General features: G+C 38.8%; 1 protein-coding gene across 3 annotated transcripts in view; it reads right to left on the bottom strand.

The window, feature by feature from the left end:
- Positions 1 to 15,848, bottom strand: part of Sgpl1 (sphingosine-1-phosphate lyase 1) — a 45,274-nt gene that overhangs the window by 14,786 nt on the left and 14,640 nt on the right. For all 3 annotated transcript variants that reach the window (XM_042696388.1, XM_042696389.1, XM_042696390.1), the window contains exons 3-7: positions 12,676 to 12,841; positions 8,694 to 8,761; positions 5,738 to 5,885; positions 4,541 to 4,617; positions 2,559 to 2,687 (exon numbers count right to left, since the gene is read on the bottom strand). In XM_042696388.1, the coding sequence (XP_042552322.1) occupies positions 2,559 to 2,687; positions 4,541 to 4,617; positions 5,738 to 5,885; positions 8,694 to 8,761; positions 12,676 to 12,841 (588 nt within the window). The remainder of the gene's footprint in view (positions 1 to 2,558; positions 2,688 to 4,540; positions 4,618 to 5,737; positions 5,886 to 8,693; positions 8,762 to 12,675; positions 12,842 to 15,848) is intronic.

Genomic DNA, 15,848 nt, shown 5'->3' with positions numbered 1-15,848 from the left:
TAGTACATAATGTGAGTGTGATATCTGAATTCACAGGGCCTCCATGGTACAACATAGCAAGGGAAGATGGGCTTCAACTAGTTCCAGTGTGGTAGCAATTTCCCGTACTTCACAGCAACTGGAAAAAGTAATTAAAAAAAAAAAAAGTGCTTTGAAAGAACGTAACTTCAGTCTAGCCTCAAAGAATTCCTGTAAGTTACCAAGAAAAGGAGTGGCTCATATTGCAATAAATAAATAAATAAACAGCACAAGTGTAAGGAAATCCACCCAGAGTGAAAAACAACAGAATCAAGATCAAGACAGGTAAGGCTCATGGACCTTGGAATTATCAAACACTGAATATAAAGTATGTGTAATATATTTAATAAATGAATATAAACCAAAGAAAGGGATTGTAACCAACCAACTTAAAAGAATTTTTAAAGTGAGTTCTCAAGAATAAGAAGCAAAGCCGGGTGTCAATGGCTCATGCCTGTAATCCTAGCTACTCAGGAGGCTGAAATCTGAGGATCACGGTTCAAAGCCAGCCCAAGCAGGAAAGTCCGTGAGACTCTTATCTCCCATAAAACACTAGAAAACCGGAAGTGGCACTGTGGCTCAAGCAGTAGAGTGCTCATCGTGAGATGAAGAGCTGAGGGATAGCGCACAAGCCCAGAGTTCAAGCCCCACAACCAACAAAAAAAAAAAAAAAAAAAGAATAAAAAGCATACCATATGAAATTTTAAAGCTTAATGGAAAAACCAGAATAGATGAAATTGAAAAGAGAGAACTCATAAAACCATCTACATATCATCCAGCTGAGATGCTCCAAGTAAAAGGCAATCTTTCATCTAAGCCATGCCTGCCCCAGCATCTGCTGCTGAAGAATACCTGTGCTTCTACCAGTCATAGTTTTCATGTTATCCATTTTCTCTGGCTGCTGTCAAATACAATAATGTGTGTTGGCTCTTATGAAGTACCTCTGAGCCTCTCTTTTCTACTTGTTTCTCTCTGGATTATTGTTAGGTGCCTTGTGTGGGGTTTTTTTTTTTTGGGGGGGGGGGAGGGTGGAGGGAGGAAGGTGTAGATGACAAGAAGTCGTCTGTTTTGTTCCCTAAGTATAACTTTGAAATCATATAAATATTTTACAGAGTTCTAACTCAACCAGAGCTCCTTAGAAAAAGGGTGATTCTAGATCTGGAGTAAGATAATCCTGAATATTTTGTCAAAAAGAAAGAAAAGTTTTCAAAGACTATTTCGACAGCTGAGTTGTTAAAAAGTACCTTGGAGCCAAAATGGAGACAATCCTAGTGGCCAAAAATGAAATACTTTGAACATCATGCAGACTGATCACTGCAATGGCCTCAAGCACACGGTGCCTATGATTTTCTCTATGCTGGACATGTATGTGAATTATTTCCAGTTCTGGCACTCATAAATTAATTGCTAATATAAGCACCCATGTACATACATCCTGATGCACACATTTTTTTTTTCTATAGCTTATCTGGAGTAGCCAAATTTCTAGGTCACAATTTACTAGGTATCTTCAATTTAGTAGGTAAGGCCAAATTGTTTTGTGGCTATTTGATCTGTGACCTCTTAAAGTTTATAAAGACACTAATGACAAAAACAAAAACAAAAACGTGCACTATCACCATCTCTGTCCATGAGTTACCATATTTAGAGAGTAATTCATTGCCAGATTAGTGATGGTTCAGTTTCTCAAAATTTTGGAATTTTGTTTTGAAAATAAATGCCAGACATACTACTATTGTTAGGTACCGAATACTTGATTATGTTGATTTTCATGGTGAAATGTACTAGTAAAATTAAAAAAAATTCTTGCTGTTAAAAAACCTAAAATAACATTTTTGTCTTCTAATGGGTCCCCCATCATTAAATATGCAGACTTTATTATGATTGCAAAGTATAAGACAGGGTCTCTAGGCTACCATACTCAGCACATTGAGTCAAATCTAAAGCTCAGTTTGTTCTAGAGGAGGCAATATGACATAGTAATGACAAACCTAAGCAGAAGTTCGTCTATCATGGGTTAGGAAAACTAACCATGTCTACTTGAAAGAGCAGAGAACACCAACTCCTCATGTATGTCCAAGACAGAATGATACCAACTAAATCAGTCAGTTTATAGCAAAATAATCAACTTCTGGCTCAGGAAGAGTGAAAAGACATTAGAAAGACTGCTAGGTGGGTCGACAGAACTATAAACATAGAGGTTGTTGAATAGGGGTGTAGGTGAGAAAGAATGACAGGGGGAGCAAGAGAAGTGGAAAGACAGAGCAAAATGCTGACATTGCTGGTGTTCTCTATACCATCCCAGCATCTTTATGGAGATTTAAGTATTATAAAGAAGTAAAGGGAAAAAAATGTCTAGAAGAATATACACCAAAATGCTCATGTTCTAGATTACAAAATTTCAAGTAACATTTTAAACTGTACTTTATCTCGATCTTTCTACAATAACACATCAATTACTTGTAATAAAATAGTTTTAATGGTCTTCAATTTAAGGTTTAAAAATGTACCATCATTTGATGGCACCCACAAATACTTACACACCCACAGCAATCTGGGCCCCCATTGAACAGGGAGCAGCTCATCCTCACAATTTCTGCTTCTAGCTTACGTAGTCCTGGGAAGACATCTGGATGCAGTGGGTTACTCCATGCAAAATTTCCATAAGCCTGTAAAAAAATGCAAGGAGATGCAAGGTAAGAGTATTACCTTGCACAGAATAAAGCGTCATGCACTAAAAGTCTCTAGGTATTAAGCCCAATGCTAGGAATTAGAAAGAGAAGATACTATTTCTCTCAGAATTAGAAAGAGAAGAAGATTATTTCTCTCAACTTAAAGATTAAGCCGGGTGCCAATGGCTTTCACCTGTAATCCTAGACCTGAGGAATGTGGTTCGAAGCCAGCCAAGGCAGGAAAGTCTGTGAAACTTATCTCCAAATGATCGCAGAAAAAGCCAGAAGTGGCACTGTGGATCCCATGGTAGAGTGCTAGCCTTGAACAAAAAGGAGCTCAGAGACAGCGCCTAGGCCCAGAATTCAAGCCCCAGGACTGGCACAAAAAAATTTTTTAAAAAGATTAAAATATAGTGGAGGGCTGGGAAGGTGGCTCAGTGGTAGAGCGCTTGCCTTGCATGCTCAAGGCCCTGGGTTCGATTCCTCAGCACAACATAAGAAAAAAGAAAAAAGCCAGAAGTGGTGCTGTGGCTCAAGTAGTAGAGCACTAACCTTGAGCTGAAGAGCTGAGGGACAGCGCCCAAGCCCAGAGTTCAGGCCCCACGACCGGACCCCCCCGCCAAAAAAAAAACACAAAAATATAGTGGAAGAGACAACATCAAATCTTATAATGTAGCAAGGTAAGTATAAATGTAGTTAAAGGTGGACTATAAAGGTGGACCAACGGACCAGTGTGAAGTCACCGTTTTGCCTATCATTCCTAATTAGATGTGTACACAGTGCTAAGGGACACAAAGAAGAAATAGCTAACACCCTGAGTACTTCGGAGGTGTCTGTTTAGTGGAACCTTGAGAAATGAGTTCAAATTTATCATCTAGAACAGGAGGACCAACAAGACTGAGCATAAGCATTTATTTAAAAATGGCAGAACACTCATTCACAAGGGGAGGTGCAGGAATAGTTAAAATAAGATAGGAGAAAAGTAGCTCATGAAGGAACTCATATGCAAGCACATGAGAACATGATTAATATAGATCATGTAAACTTGTGAAAGACTTCAAGAATAACCAAATTTAGCCAAGCAGAACCACTAATACTTAGTAAGGTACATACAATTTTATAATTATAGACATAAAGGCTTTAAGAATCAAGAGTCAAGTCGTTATGTCAAAAATGAACTTTACAACCTTGTGGGGGGGGGGAGAATTGAGGGGGGGTGGGAGGATGGGAAGGGATGTGAAGGGGAAACAAAGGAGGAGGTGACAATGCTTGATAAGAAATGTATTCATTGTCTTGCCCATGTAATTGTAACCCCTCTGTACAGTATTTTCACAATAAGAAATATTAAAATTTAAAAAAACAATAAAACAAAAAAAAAAGAATCAAGAGTCAATTCCTGATATTATAGGATGATCAGGGTTTTTTTTTTTTAAATTTAACTAGAAATAAAAAACAGCTAAAGACCATTCTAAGGTCCCCCAAGAATAATTAACACATAAGAGAAACCACTGCTTACCTTGAGCTGTGTGATTTGAGGCTCTCCCCTGAATCTCCTTATCAAACAAAATTGTCCTAGCATCAAAAATCTCAAATGACAAGATACCCCTTTATAGGAGACTGCCTTCTACATGGGCCTTGTAAAGCCAACAAGCATAAATTTTGCTTTTATACTGAGAAAGCATTTTTAAATACTATTATGTATATTTACTATATATGCACAAGAGAAATCTTCTAAACCTGTTTTATATCAACAATAAGCTTTCCTGAAGTTAAAAAAATTACAGAGGGAAGGAAGAAAGAGTGCAAGTAAACTGGCACAGAGCTCAAGCATCCACCAGCATGGCACTCACCTGCACCAGCAGCTCTGTGAGCTTCTGCTCCCCACTGTACACTGTTCCCGAGGCTCTCCCTTCTTGCCAGAGGACATCTGCAGAGAAAGTCAAGGTCACTTGGCCAACAAGTGGGTAACTCTAAGACAGTTAAGTTCTAATAAAGAAGATAAACCCTCTGGACACAGAAATTGCATAGAAATCCAATATCATTCTTAGTATTAGAAAGAAAATTATTTCAATAAAGCTCTAGAGGCAAAATAAAGACAAAAGATTATGAACTAGTGTCAACCACAGCATGAAAAGTTCAACAGCATTAATAGTGTAACAAAGATAAAAGCTCACTTAATAAAAACTATGTAGCTCAAGCAGCAGAGTACCTGCCTAGCAAACACAAAGCCCTGAGTCCAAACTCCAATATTGCCCCCAAAACCCAGTATTTTAATATGATCTTAAACATGCATATGTTTGTGTTCATAAGAGCAGTAATAACTAACATTCATTGAATACCTACTATATACCAGATATTATACATTCCCATGTATGATCTCAATCACTATAATCATTCTTCTGATGAAGCAGAAGTTACAGAAAGTAAATATTCTTCCTAAGATCATAATTTAAGTGGCAAAACCATGCTGTGATTGCATAGGTTATGATTGCATAGGTTATGCTCTTCAACAGTAAGCTATCTGGTATACTTCTCATATGAGCTCATGCTCCTATGTGCATATACTATACAAATACTACTAACCTTTTGAGATAAATGGTAATTAGATAGGTAGGTAAATAGGTGGGTGGGTGGGTAGGTAGACAAATGTAGGCATAGTTACTGATGTATACAAATGTATCTATCTAGATATATGTCATCTGTCTTCCTCTGTTTATGATGGAATGTGATTTTTTATTTTGTGGCTTCATAAAAATTTTACAATATTGACATCTATAATTTACTGTATTATGTACTTTTTAAAATACAAATTTATCTGTTTTATTCATATTGACAAAAGGAAATGGAACCAAGTTCTACTGTCTGAGATCTACTTTCTCTATAGATGAAAGATAAATCAAAAAGTAATTTTTACAGTATGAGATTCAGTCTTTGAAACAGGAACAGGACATCCTGAACACAGTAAGCACCAGGGGTGAATTACTCTTAACCTATGGGAAACACAGAATGATAACAAGGAAAGAGAGTGCCTATGCCAAGCATCTTACCCATGGAGCTGTATTCCTTGAGTTTCTCCAGAACTGCAGGTGCACTCAAACCCTGGGAGGGCAGAGCTTTCACATACTCTTTGTCCACTTTCAAGAATGACATGTTCTTGCTGATATCCTCCTTGGCCTTATTCAACTTTTCTTGGATCTTGAAAGTTATAAAAAAAAAATTCTCATTTTGATTTTTTTGATTATTTGTTTTGCCCATCCTGAAGCTTGAACTCTGGGCCTGGACACTGTCCCTGAGCTTCTTTTACTCAAGGTTAGCAATCTACCACTTGAACCACAGTGCCACTTCTGCCTTTTTTTGAATAATTTAGTGGAGGGAAGAGTCTCATGGACTTTCCTGCCTAGGCTGGCTTCAAACCACAATCCTCATATCTCAGCCCCTTGAAAAGCTAGAATTATACGTGTGAGCCACCAGCACCTGGCTCCTTTTGATTATTTTAACAAGAAGATGAACCTGAAGTACAGGAGTGCAGAAAACCCAGGTATAAAATGTTCTAGTGAACTATGACATCTTTCTTAAAGAGATGTGACAGTTATCAGAGATGCACTCCGTTTCCTCATGCCCCTTTCCTGACATGGTTTTAGCTGGTTTGCATTTTCTGCTTTAAGTGCTGATCTGAGTGGAGTATTTGGCCCCTGGTATTGCCTAAGCAGCAGTTGTAGTGAGCCAAAGAGACAAAAGGTAGAGTCATGAAACCAGCCAAGCCACAGTAAAAGGGATCCTGGTCAATGTGCAAGCAATGAGCAACTTCAACCGACATTCAAGGAGGTCCCATAAAACTCCTTCTGGACAAGCAGAGATGTTAAAAAAGCCAGGGTGACTATACTGACCAGGTACTGTCTGACCCTGAAATACAAGGGGGAGCTAAGGTCCTTTCTGCTACATATGTTATTAGTTACAATTATTTTTTTTTTCTATCTTCCTAGCCACAGCTTCTGAGTGTTCATCCTGTCTCTTTCTCTCTCTGATTCAACAGGTATTTACATTCTAACATTCTCACTCTCTCAACACGGTATTTGCTAAATAATTGCTGAAGGCAAGGCCACAGATACAGGGTAAACAAACTTAGGTAGTGAGATGCATGATGAAAACCCCCCCCTTGGCTCATGAAGCTTATTTTATTTTATTTTATTTTTGGGGGGAGGTCCGGTCGTGGGGCCTGAACTCTGGGCCTGGGCGCTGTCCCTCAGCTCTTCAGCTCAAGGCTAGCGCTCTACCACTTGAGCCACAGCGCCACTTCCGGCTTTTTTCTTTTTTCTTATGTGGTGCTGAGGAATCAAACCCAGGACCTCATGGATGCAAGGCAAGCGCTCTACCACTGAGCCACCTTCCCAGCCCCTCATGAAGCTTATTTTAGCATGAGAAACAGAGAGAAAGTCAGGTAAGCGAAAATGCTAAGATACAATGAGAATATGTAGACCGAATTGTAGAGCTGAAATTATAAAAAGCTTGAGTGGAAAGTGTAGGGAGAAAGGCTATATGTCATAATTAGTGTATGGCAAGATGCTGTGGCTTCATCAATGTATTTGGTAATGTCTGATGCTCAAGATCTTATTCCAAACAATGTATGATTAGAATACACCAGAATCTTCTTAGACATGGCCTTCAATGAGACCAGAGGAAAGCTACTCCCGGAAAGCTCACCACCCTTGCTTTTCCATGCTGAGTTATGTTGAGGTATGCTATGGACATGGGTATATTAATTGTAAATTAAAAATTCTGTGCATACACTGAGTTATTCTAAATTTTAAAAAATTAAAATGAAAAGTTTACCAAAAAGGACAGCAAGTACTTTTTCACCCCCCAATTCTTACCTCTACATTACCCAATTTTAATTTCTTAATAGTACTTATTTCAGTGATGTCCTTTTTTTTTTTTTTTTGCCGGTTGTGGAGCCTGAACTCTGGGCCTGGGCACTGCTCCTCAGCTCTTCAGCTCAAGGCGAGCACTCTACCACTTGAGCCAGAGCGCCACTTCCTAGTACTTACTTCAAAACGATATTTATATGCATTTGTTTACTTGTTTACTTTCTGTCACTTCTACTATCAATTCCACAGGAGAAAGAATATGGTACTGTTCACCACTTTCTCTTCAACACTCAGAAAAGTACCTGACATCAAGCAAGTACTCAAGAAATATGTTCACTAAGCAATTGAGATGTGAGTTTATATATATACAGACAGAAACACACACACCCAGAAAATACCATTCTGTCTGTAAAGATTATCCGATCTCCATTTTTCAAAAGCAGATTCTTAGGTTTAAAGGATTTCCAATTCTATTATCTTACAAATTTTATCTCAAAAAACCTTAAAACTGAAGGAAAAAAGTGAGGTGGACAAGATGAGGGAAAATGCAGGGAAGACTCAGGAAGGTCCCAATTTCCTTTGTCATAGTTTGTCCTCCATATTATCTCCCTTCACCCCAGGAAACTGAAGGCAACAGTAAAAGAATACTTAAACAAGTAAAGTTGAGGGACAGGGCAGAACACTGGGGCAGATAGGGCACTTCCTGAGCCTGGCAAGGAGCCTGCTTGGCATATCTCCACCTGAGATATATAAAAAAAAAAAGAAAACCACAGAAGAGAGATAATCTGAGTATGACAGAGGGCAGAGAGGACACTATGGCAAAACAGGCACAAAGAGCAAGCTCTAATCAGGAACCAAAGCTGCCTGCCTGCTGTGTTTGTGACTGTTTTTCCTGTAGCACAGCCAGGCTCACTCTTTAACCTGTCCACTTCTCACACAATATATGCAGTATAAATATTCGCTTTACAGAAACTTTACCAATCCCTTATTCCCTAAGTGCCCCACTCCACCAAGTAGAGACAACATAATTGTCTCCAAACACTGCCAACATACATTCTTCCCCTTAAAACTATTAGGTATAACAAATAGAAAGAGGCATGGCTCTACGAGTGAAAAGACCTTTGAAGATCCCACCTACCTTGCGACCAATAATCGGCATCTTCCTGATGACTTTAAAGAATTTCTTTTTAAACCTTGACCATAAACCTATGAGAAATAAGTTTCTATTAGTCCTATGAACTTCCAAGAATGTGACCTGATCATCAATAGTGAACAGAGTAAATTATATACTCAAACACTGCTAAGAAAATCAATTTTTTTAAATCAGTCTTGCTTGGATTTTTTTTTTTTTTTTTTTTTTTTTTGTCAGTCGTGGGGCTTGAATTCTGGGCCTGGGCATGGTCCCTGTGCTCTTCAGCTCATGGCAATGGCAAGAGCTCTCCCTCTTGAGCCACAGCACTACTTCCTGTTTTCTGGTAGTTAATTGGAAATGAGAGTCTCCCTGACTTTCCTGCCCGGGCTGGCTTGAACCTTAATACTCAGATCTCAGAGTAGCTAGGATTACAGGCGTGAGCCAACTGCACCCAGCTTTTTATTTTGTTTTATTTTGTTTTGCTACTCCTGGGGCTTGAACTCAGGGCCTGTGCACTGACCCTGAGCTTCTTTTGCTCAAGGCTAGCACTCTATCACTTGAGCCACAGCACCACTTCTGTTTTTTTCTGTTTATGTGGTACTGAGGAATCGAACCCAGGGCTTCATGCATGCTAGGCATGCATTCCCAGCCAAGAACATCTATTTTTAAGTGTTTTCACCATGGGAAAAAAAGGATATCTAAGTTAATGAATATGCCACTTAGTCTGATTTAGCCAGTCCATATCATACACATCCTTCAAACATCGTGTTGTACATCATAAATATAACCTTTGTCAGTTAAAATTTTTTAATTTAAAATAACAAGTACAAGTGTAAAAACAGTTCATGACTTTTCATAATTCACAAATTCCTCTCACAGACCCAATACTCATGTAACCCATGATTATTGTGATTACTATGCCCATTCAATTATGGGGAAACAGGCTAAGAGAGATTAGGGTGCTGCCCAACACACCCACAGACATCTAGAGTTTATCCTCCCCAACACATCAAGCTAACTGCTGCTGATACACTGTAGACAACCTCACAGTTAAAACCAGAACCCAACCGTTCAGGAGCAAGCCATGAGCTGATGATCACAGAGTGCAAGCAACTAAGGAAGGCAGTGCCCCCGACTGCTACCAGCTCTACCTCTAGCTCCCATATCTAGCTCAACCACTTCTCCTCCACTTTCCATATTCTGTTCCAGAACTACCCTCCCCCCTCAGGAAGGGATTCAGAGGTTAAAGCTAAATTTAATACTAGTCCAGATTTCAGCCTCCAGTAAAATATACTAAGCACTACAGGATTGTGTTCAGTAGCTCACAGCATAGTTCTACTTGAGTAAGATGCTGGAAGAAAAAGGTGAGTTTATCAAAATTGTCACTAATCTTTGGAGAAAAGATATCCTTAATTATGTCTGGAATTCAATTCAGAAATTATTTTGTGTGTATATGTGAAGCAAAAGGAAATTGTTAATATTCAACAACTTTTGTTGTGGGGGGAGGGTGTCTGCACTTAGGATCTCCAACTTGTTAGGCTCATATGCTACTACTGGAGCTCCAGACCTGACTTTTGCTGCTGTTGTTTTGAGAAAGGATCTCAAAACTGGCAGTTAGTCCTCTAGCTCTCACACAAATTACCCCTCAAGCCAGCTAGAATTACAGGTGTGAGTCACCATTACCACCCAGTATTCAACAGTTTTTTACCTTTAGAAGCTATACTCATAAGTCAGGCACCAGTGGCTCATATCTATAATCCTAGCTACTCAGGAGGCTGAGAACTGAAAACTGAGGTTTAGATCCAGCCTAGGCAGACAAATCAAGAGATTTTAATCTCCAAATAACCAGCAAAAAGCCAGAAATAAAAAAAAGCCAAGTGGTAGAGTGACAAAATCAAGAGTACAAGGACCTGAGTTCAAGCCCCAGCACTAGCAACAAAAAAGGAAAATAAAAACAAAAAGTATCCTACACTCATGTTCAAAGTGATTCAGACTGACACAAATATAAATAGATAAACAGTATCACTTAGTAAGAAGATCATTTGGCAAACATGTATTCTTATTACTAAACAATACATATTATTAAAAACAAACCAACTAGGCTGGGAATATGGCTTAGTGGTAGAGTGCTTGCCTAGCATTCATGAAACCCTGGGTTCCATTCCTCAGTACTACATAAACAGAAAAAGCCAGAAGTGGTGCTGTGGTTCAAGTGGTAGAGTACTAGCCTTCAGCAAAAGAAGCTCAGGGGCAGTGCCCCCGGCCCTGAGTTCAAGCCCAAGACTGGCAAAAAAAAAAAAAAAATGACTTATGGTTCATCCCAAATAGTTTTATATGGTACATCTCATTAGTATCCTGCTGCTAATAGTTTTCTCCTGGAAAGCCAGGGTCAACAGATAAGTAAGCACCAGGACCTAAGACGGCCACACTTCAGCTAGCAGTTAGCAAAACAAATGACACAGTGAGCTGTGAGAGTAAAGACAGAAGGAAATTCCTGAGCCAAAAAATGTGAGAAATTTTACTAATCCACTTCAGTAATTCCACAATATGTACATATTCCAAAACATCAGGTTGTATACAATAAGTACAAATTTTATTTGCCAATTAAGTAAAAATTTTAAGACACAAATACTTAAAAGTAATACTAATCATAACAAATGAATAAAATCTCAACAGCTCTAACTTGAATGATTTGGTTTCATAAATTTATCATAGTATACAGAATGGCTGTTTCTAGGGGTCTGGAAAGAAAGGGGAGTGAGAATGTTTTTTTTTTCCTTCTCTGCCTTTACTGTTGTTAGTTTGAGGCAGGGTCTCACTATGTTGCTCAGGCTGGCTTTGAACTTTTGGACTTCCTACCTCAGCCTCCAGAGTGCTGAGATTAAAGTATACATATATAATGATGCCTGGCTCAGATTTTTTTGTCGTCTCAAACTGAAACTGCGTCATTAAACAAAAACTTCTAGGATGAATGGTAGTGCTGATTGTACAACAATGGGAATTTACTTAATGCCACTGAACTGTATACTTAACAATGGTTAAAACTAGGACTGGAGGCATAGGTCAAGTGGCAGTGGTGTAATACAGGTTGAGCAAGTGCAAGTGCAAGGCCCAGAGTTCTAATGACAAATGTTTAAATCCTTTGTAATGTTACTGCCTTCTCATACCAAGGAAGTTAGGCCTGACCCACTAGTAAAAGTGGGGAAGGAGTATAGAGTAGAGTTACAGAATACTCACCCCCAACTTCCACTAATGGATTTAGGTATAATTAAACAAAACTTAAGCAAACACAGCCTGTGGGGGCAAAATAATTCAAGGCCACATTCCCCCCAGGTCTCCAGGTGAGGAGGAGATAAGGAGCAAGAGAAGGGCTTAGGCCTCCGGAATTGTGCTAGATTTACAAGCAGATCATTAAGAGACTTGTCAGATGTACTCCCTGAGAATGGTCTCCTCCTTCCCATGTCTATCTTGCTCCTGACTCACTACCATTGTCCCTTGACTCCAAAGGACAGGGACCCTGTCCTATTTATGCAAATATCCCCAGGGCCTAGTACATGTTTGCACACAGCAGGCACACAAACAGTGCGGAGTGAGTGCTGGTCCAATATCGCCTAATCATTACTGAAAAGGATGGCCCAAAACGAAAGCAATGAATTTCTGCTCCATAAACAACTATTACATTCTAGAGAGGACACTGGTCCTGATGAGGCTTTATACATACTAAGACATCTGTAGACCCTAACAATGACTAATTTGGGGAGCTTTTATAAAAGCTGCAAATATGCAAAAGAAAATCACTGTAAACAATCATTACACATGAGCCCTATTATAATTTCACCTACATGAAGACAAAATTCCAATTGCCATTTAAACTAAGTTTTAAAACAGAACCCAACAAAAGGCAAGAAATTAGACCCATCAGTCATGAGATCCAAGACCAAGAGACATTTACTCTACTATACTTTCACAGAAGAGACAGTGTACTTACTCTCTGGCTGGAAAACAAACTCATACACCCAGACTACCAACAGGGTCCATGCAACACTCCATGCAATTAGCTGCCAGGGCTCATATTTGGTGCAATGTCCATTGACATAATTCTTGGCTTTGGTGGAGTATGCTTCCAAAATCTCGAAGTAAGGCTCAAAGGCCTTCTAGAAACACAGGAGAAAAAGAACAGAAACATTACAGGCAGAGAGAAAAACAAAGGTCTAGTTTGTTCTTCAATTCACACTTTCAAAGGCAAGGCCATTTCACAATATGGTCCACCTCAGCATTAATCTTATCAAAGCCCCATACCAGTTGCTCCCATATAATACTACCACCTATAACCTATGAGGACTTTGACATGCTTTTTTATCTTCTGCTTATTTTGTAAAATAGAGGGATACACTTGATCGTGTCAGCCCTAAAGCTTTTATGTGACTGTCAATTTACTCTGGCAGTCCTCAAGATGAATCTCTATAAAAACATATACAGGCCCATCATACACAAATGAAGTATGAATGCCATTTCTCTTCTTCATTTGAATCTTCCATTCTCTAAAACAGCCATCTGCAGACCAGTCATATATAAGTAGTGAATATTTCAGATTATGCAAACCAAACATTATGTTACAGCTACTCACCTCTCCTGCAAAATAGTCATAAAAATACTTACACTGTGCAAATGAAATACGGCTACATTCCTACATAATTTATGCTCACTGAAATCAGAAGTTCATATAGTTCTTCCATGTCACAAAGTATCCATTTTTTGACATTTTTTTAAATCTAGAAATCAGCTAACTGCCAGTGGCTCTCACTTATAATCCTCTCTGGTGAGATCCAGAGGCTCGATCACATCTGAAGCCAGCTCAAGCAGAAAAGCCCACAAGACTCCATCTTAAAGAAGCAAAAAAGCCCTGCTCTAGTGGCTCAAACCTGTAATCCTAGCCACTCAGGAGGCTGAGATCTGAGGATCACAGTTCAAAAACAGCCTGGGCAGAAAATGTCCTCATAAGACTCTTATCTCTAATTAATCACTCAAAAACCAGAACTGGAGATGTGGCTCAAAGTGGCAGAGTACTAGCCTTGGGTAAAAGAGGGATAGCGCCCAGTCCCTAAATTCAAACCCCACAACCACCACCACTACCACCACTACCAACAACAACAAAAAAAACTCAGCAAAAAGTGGGGCTGAAGATGTGGTTCATGTGATAGAATACCAGCCAAACAAGCAAGCTGAGCAAATATGAAGTTCTGAATTCAAACACCAGAAACACCAAATTAATATAATAATAATAATAATATAGAAAGCATTATTTCTTAAGCTATACAAAAAAAAAGCAGAGGATTCATTTAGCCCCCAGGCTGAAGTTTGAACAATCCTTACTCTAAGAATCAACTTAACTACAAAAGTCAGGGGCATTATTTGTCATTATTGCATACCTCTCAATACCTGACACAAACAAGATAAGGAACCAGTAAAATTACAAAAACTCATCTCTCCCTTTAAAGTCTCAAGTAGTCACTTGTGATAAGCTTTATATGGAGCAGAGCTTATCACAATGTCTTATAGTCTACTCATCTACTTCTTATCTCTCTGACTACACAGTAAGGTCCTTCTATTTACCACCCCCATAGCACTGTGCAAAACTAGTTTCATCTGAGAGCTTGTTATTCAATTCACCTTTCCAACATTTTTAAGACACTAAGTTGGGAAGCACTCAGGTAAATGTCACAGGTCCATGTCCTTGCTGAGTGTGTCTGTACACATATACGCAGGTGCATCATACACAAATGACTAATCAGAACTCTTCAGGGAAAGACTATAGGAGGAGGCCAGTACATACTAAAAGAGAACTGAGGGAGGCTCTAAAATTTAAGCTAAAGAGAAAAAGAAAAAAGGTATCTAGGCAGGAGAGTTAAAAGAAACAAAAAGCATACCAGATGACAAAACAACAACTGCAAATGCAAACAGAGATGGGAATGTGCAAAGTTCCCTGTGCTAAGAATAAAGCTACATGGGGGCAGGACCATTTTTTTCCTTATCCAATGCTAAGTCCAAATCACATAGCAGAGTGCCTGAACAAAATTTATACTGAACACAAAGCTGGGCAGTGGTTGACAGTGCCTGAGTAAATGAGGAAACAAGTCAGAGAACTTAGCCTGCAAAAAGGATACTAGGTACATAGTAAAAATGGGCTTGATAGGAATGAGGGAGTGGCTCAAGTGGTAGTGTGCCTGCCTAGTAAGTGTAATGTACTGAGTTCAAACCCTAGCACTGCCAAAAAGGGGGGGGGAGGGGAGGAAGAAAGGGAAGAGTTGAGAATGTAACTCAGTGGTAGAGTGCTTGCCCACAAGCATACAGCCCTGAGTTCAATCCAAAGAACCACACAAAAAATAAAGTGAAATGTAGGGGAAAACAAACTATGAAGTATAAATGTGGTAGAACTTTTTGTACAACAACTTATTGGCATTTACCAATATTGTAAATGAATGTTCATTTTGACACAGAAATGCTAATTGTCAGCCCCTACAGATGTGCACAGAGACATATCAAGGAAATTCATCCCGATATTCTTTGTAATATAGCAAAACAAAATTTAAAAAAATGTCCACCCATAGGAGAAAGGCTAAACTCTAAATACACAGTATTTTATGTACCCCACACTGTGAACCACTAAAAAGAGAGAGGACAGACTATATTTTACATGAAACATTTTCCATAACAAAACTGAACAAAAGGAAGCAAACCGCACAATAAAAAAGACATAGATAACTGAGCTTTTTTTTTTCCTTAAAGATAATTTCGTACTAGATGGTAACAGGAGTGCAGATTATAGAACAAAATTTTGGTTGCAAGGTTGGCTAGAAAGTCCAGGGAGAAACACTCTAGAGATTTTAAAGAATAATATGGATTTCAAAGATATTTGTGGAGGCAAACAGAATTTGATAACTTATTAGACATGAAGTTAACATAATACAGATAATTCCACATTTTCAAGCTCAAGTTCAAAAAACTAGTAATGATGGTACCATTAACTATGGTAATACTAGAAGCCGAGAAAAAATAACATGGTTTGAATTGTGATGTCTTAGATATCCATCTGTACCGCAGTAGTAGGAATGTAAAAACTTAGGAGGAAGACAGGTGCTAAGCAAATGCATTTTGAATCTT

The sequence above is a fragment of the Dipodomys spectabilis genome, unplaced genomic scaffold (assembly GCF_019054845.1).
Source record: "Dipodomys spectabilis isolate Male_0828 unplaced genomic scaffold, ASM1905484v1 ptg000207l, whole genome shotgun sequence".
In the NCBI taxonomy this organism is placed as follows: Eukaryota; Metazoa; Chordata; class Mammalia; order Rodentia; family Heteromyidae; genus Dipodomys; species Dipodomys spectabilis.
This window is presented reverse-complemented; position numbering and strand designations above follow the sequence as displayed.